The sequence below is a fragment of the Myotis davidii genome, unplaced genomic scaffold, assembly GCF_000327345.1.
Source record: "Myotis davidii unplaced genomic scaffold, ASM32734v1 scaffold982, whole genome shotgun sequence".
NCBI lineage: Eukaryota > Metazoa > Chordata > Mammalia > Chiroptera > Vespertilionidae > Myotis > Myotis davidii.
Genome location: NW_006293848.1, coordinates 931,296 through 936,555, shown reverse-complemented (window position 1 = coordinate 936,555; position 5,260 = coordinate 931,296). Strand labels below are relative to the sequence as shown.

Genomic DNA, 5,260 nt, shown 5'->3' with positions numbered 1-5,260 from the left:
GGAAGAGTGGAAAGATGGAATGGTGGAAGAAAGCAGGAATATAAAGGAGAGCAAATGGCTCATTCAGCAAATGGGAATATGGTGGTGATGATGACGATGATGACAATAACGATGATCATATTAAAGAAAAAATCACAAAGCCACAAAACTTAAGATATCAAAGTATTTATTGAATTTAAATAAACATATCAGCGAGCCATAATTATTGTCATAAATATTAATATTAGTCTTATAATTAAGTAGCAATATCATGATTCTATAAATAAATCCATGTTAATAAAATGACATAAATAAAATGATATTTATAACAATAAATAAACTTATAAATATAAAGTCTTAATTTTGAAAAGAAAGTTATTTAAGTTGTTTTTTTCTCCCTAAAGGAATGGGAAGCAATTTTTTTGTAAGAATGGACCATTCAGCATTCAATTGCTTAAAAATGAATTTCTGTGTATAAAATGCCAACTACAATTAGCAATTAATCTCATTATGCTTGGAAGAGCTACCTTCTGGTCTTATGGACACAAGTGACATTGTTCTCTTTTTTAAACTAAGTAGGGGTTTGTATATTTACAAATCCTTGATTATAGAGTGTGACCTCCCATTTTCCTTTAGGTAAAAGAAGATCTTTGGGATCTTATTGTTATTTCCCACAGGCAAGAAGAGTTATTTTCCATTTTCCAGTTTTTCCGTGATCAAATGCAGGCTTCTTTCAGGAACATAAACAGCAAGTTTACTTCTCCAATTGCTTTGATCTTTCCACTCTCTCCAAGCTGTGAAAATAAGAAAACACAAGTATTTGAGTACTTTCACCATATTTTTAAGAGAGGGACAAATTAGAAGAAAGTGGCTTGGTTAGGTTGCTAGAAAAGAAACCAAGTTTTAGCCTTTGTAAAAAAATTAAAAATCAATCCCTTCAGCAATAATATAATATGACTTGCCAAAGCCCTTACAGTTATGGCTATCTGAACTGAGAGTGCACCAAGAGGTATCAATCTCTGTGGTACCTCATACTAATGAAGTTGTAAAACCACTTCCTAACCAGAGCAGCCAGATGGGAGCTATGACAGGGGACCCAGAGTGCCACCCATTAGGCCTTCCCTACCCCCATAGCCCTACAACTGTCTAAGACCAATAAATTATTTACAACAGTTGCCTTGAATCAAAACTATACATTAACCAATAAGCATGAGGTTTTCTGTTCTCACCTTCTTGCCAAAAGAAAAGAAACAGGTTTTCACTTTTGTGAAAGTATCAAATAAGTCCTATTCAGTTGCTTTTAATTAGTAGAAAGCCAAATACAGATTCTACCATTCTTTCTTTCTTCTTCTTCCAAGTAGTATATGAACGAGGCTTTCAAACCCAATGGAAGAGGGTCCAAATTCAAGTTCAAAGCACCCTCCTCTGAAATTCATCTGTCCTCTATACTTTGCTCTCCTTTCTCTTCCTGCTTTCTTCCACCTTTCCACTCTTCCTTTGTATTAAGGCCATGGGATATTTGTGAAAAAAAATTAGTTGTCCTTGTCCTACTGTCTTTTCATCCATTCTACTACAGCCTGCTCTCTGCTTTTACCTCCCAAGACTTCCCACCCTTTTCAGACAGCGCTGACCAATTTTTCTTCATGTTCAACAACATTCATCTGCTCTGCCTATGCCTTCTGGAGTGACAGGGTAAAAACAGCATAGCCACTTTTCCATGTGGCAACCTATTGCACATGTAAAAGTTGATTCTCTCAAAATAGAGAAAAGCTTTAAAATATCTGTTTTCTCACAGACCACCATCAGATTTCTCTCTCACACACTTCACTCTTCTAAAGACCACAGAGTAAACTGACATCAGAGATTTTTTCAAACCAGAAGGGCAAAGCACTTTTTGGCTATGGCATGCCAATACTCATCCCTACACATCTAGGTAAGACTGTAATTCTATGACAAGAGAATTGAGCTTCACAGTCAAAAACTACAAAGGCTACAACCATTATGTTCATTAAGTTATGCTCAGGAAGAAAGACTTTTTGTAAAAAAAAAAAAAAAATCAAGATGGAAAAAGAGGGGAATTGTCATTATGCTTGTTGCTGAAATTTTCATCCACTAGAGCCTTCATGTTTCTCAGGTTTAATTGTACCTGCTTACAAGAGCATCACTTTCGCTGCAACTAATCATTCTTCTGGTTTTGAGATTAGTCACAATTGGTAGTCTGAGCCTTCTACTGCTGTTCTTTTCCCCAAATAGGCCACATGATAGTATCATTCACTGTAGAAATATACACTAGCCTACACCAGATAGATGCTCACTGTCCATCTAAGGACTTATTGTGGTGGAGAAGAGGGTAGAAATGAAGGGAAAGGGACAGAGAAAGAAAAGATTTCCAATTCTAACTTCCATGTTACTATAATAAACCTACTACTAATATTTTTATTTATTTAAAACTATGTAAATATTGAGGGTTGCTTTTAAATTCAAATCAATAGCTATCAGGTATTATATTATGGTAACTAAATATAAGTATTAATCATTCCAGAAATTCAGCCTACATTCAAGTCAAGCTCTTTTGTTACAGTTGGTCTGGGTTTATTTCTCCAAGTTTTAAATCATCAAATTTAATGGCTTTAAAAATCACTTCAAATAAATATGCTCCCAGGCCCTTTTCTGTTTTGAACAAGTGATTTTTCAGATTACATGAACTACTAAGAATCTTACATTTCCCTAAGAATTAATAATACTAGAACTAATACCTATTGCTGCTGAAAGAGTGCTAGCCTGGATTGGATTCAAGAGAACTGCATTCTAGCCCAGGCTCTGCCACTGGTCATCCCCAGAGCATGGGTGATGAGATTAAACAACCTAACTTCCCATACAGTTCTAGAATTCTATGATTTGAAAAATTTGGCAAATGATTTAGAAATATAGACACACATCTATATCCATATATACCTAAATTATCAACCTAATGGTAGAAGAATCAAAAAAATCATAACTTGGGGGATAAAAGAAAGAAAGGAAAAATAAGAAAAACATTTGTCTCTCCTACTTAATGATTCAGCATTAATAGTTATTAGTAGTACCTCTTTCACTGTATCCTTCAGCTTTTGTACATTTCTGTGGATATGCTGGTCATCATTCTCAATGTGCTAGAAAATGAAAAGCAGAGTAATTATTTTAACATTGTTGTACTGATACTTTATGAATCTCAGCATCCCCAACTGAGGTATGTTACAATTCACCTGGAGTTAAAGTTCTTAGCATTTGTGCCCACAATGACCTAGATTTCACTAGTGACCTAAATTTTCTAAGCTTTTGAATTCCCTTGGACACCAAAATCCAGTCATTTCCCTTATTCACTTTTGGGAAATCTTACTGAGGTTTAAGTTTATGGAAAGAGTAGAGTGGTTTATGCAAATGTGGTCAAGATTAAAACCCTATCTGTACCCCATCAAAAATGCATGCTCAGAGCAAGACACAGACATAAAACATCATCTGTGAACAGTGGACCCCCCTCCATAGGTACTAGGTCCCTTTTGCTCTGCCCAATTCACTCAAAGTTTTTTCATAGTTTTAAATGTTCAGGGGCATAGAATTCACACACCTTTGATTTTATCACTTCCCATGACATCAACAGGGGAGGAGTCTTTGCCCACCCACCATGGAACATTAAACCTTCCCATTTCCCTCTTTCTCTCTTTACCATCCCTTCCCTTGATTAATTTCTATTTAGTGGATCCATTTCCACATCTAGGTGTTCAAAGACCTTTTGCATCTCACATAACCTGAGTTGTTTTTCCCGGGGACAAATGAGCCTTCTATGTACTTGTCTTTCAGACCCTATTCATTACCATAAACTCAAAATATCACTCAATTAAAGCAAATACTCTGTGATTCCAAATGACTCTTACAATGGTGTCACTGAGGCACCTCTTATTGCCAGGATAGAAGGAGGCAGTGGGGACTGGAGGGGAAAGGGCTCTAAATGAAAGGAGAGAAGGCAGGTGACTAGGAGTGGGTGAAATTAAGCTGAGAGAACTTACGCATTGGCTAAGCTTGTTGCTAAGCATTTCCAGGAAGGACACTGCATCCTTCATATAGGGCTTGAATCTATCAAGCTCAGGGAGCAGCACTTCTTCAAGGGTAAATTTCAGCACCTGCTTCATCACATTGCAGCGCTCATTCTCCTGCAGATAAAAGTAAGACAGCAGGGATCCTATTAGGTTCCATCCAGAAGATCCAAACCATCTTCACAACCACTCCAAGTAACCATGGATGGCACACTGCCCTGCTCATCACTACTATGACTTACATTGACTCCATGGTACAGTTTCTTTCCAATGAGGGAAACATCTGTGTTGTCATCTACCAAACTAACCTGGAAGAGAAGAAGAGACTAAGTGTTTGGACATTGAGGAGATAGAACAAAAGTCTGTAAGTAGAGATGTACTTTATCCCCTCTCCCAAGAGCAGCCCAATGAAGACTAAGGAAAGAATTCAGATTGTGCATGAGTTTAAAACAATGCAGAGGAGTCCAGAGAAAATCAATAGTCAGCTGGGCTCCTTTGGGGGTAAAACTCCATGTACATATTTTAAAGGCCAAAATGGAAGGTCTTCTGATAAAGCCCAATCTCCAAAGAGTGTAGGATGAGACAAAATAATCTCTGGTCTACTAGTAGAGACAAATGGTGGGTTCTTAAAGATCTTAGATGTGCTCTGCAGAAAAATGTAAGAACTATTTGGGTTCCAAGTAGGTAAGATATGAAAGAGAGAGATTTAGATGAGTACCTCCTCGGCCATCCGGAAGGTGCGATTGGTGAAATAGGGCTGCAGGAAGTCGGACTCATTAAGCTTGCAGTAAGACCTGATGGGCACAGCTGCTCCTCCCTGCACTGACAGGGCAATGAGAAGAAGGCAGCTGGTGGCCAGGGTCCCCATAAGGGAAAAGCTCACAGATTTCTGCAGGGTGGCCATTGAAGACAACTCTTACTCCAGCAATTGGCAAGTGGGAAGAAGAACCTGGTATCAAGAAAACAAGAACATAAAGGAAGATAATTAAGTGTCAAGAAGTAGCACAACAAATGAATCAATCATACTAAGTTTGCCTGAAACACTTACCTGCTTCAATGATTCTGCTTGTGATGGAAAGGTGGAAGCTGCTGCTTTTATAGCCCTTGGGACACCAATTTTTTTACTGTAAAAAAATATGACATCAGCAATTATCTAATTTCCAGTTTCATCTTCTGAGAACTACCTAACCACCATAGGACCCACAAAA

The 5,260-nt window shown here is 37.6% G+C and overlaps 1 protein-coding gene across 1 annotated transcript; it reads right to left on the bottom strand.

The window, feature by feature from the left end:
• Positions 1-695: 695 nt before the first annotated feature.
• IL22 (interleukin 22) lies at positions 696-4,956 on the bottom strand. The gene is made up of 5 exons (XM_006767781.1): positions 4,771-4,956; positions 4,295-4,360; positions 4,026-4,169; positions 3,066-3,131; positions 696-773 (listed from the first exon to the last, which is right to left on the bottom strand). The coding sequence occupies exons 1-5, from the start codon at positions 4,954-4,956 to the stop codon at positions 696-698; spliced, it is 540 nt and encodes a 179-aa protein (XP_006767844.1).
• Between the last annotated feature and the right edge of the window lie 304 nt (positions 4,957-5,260).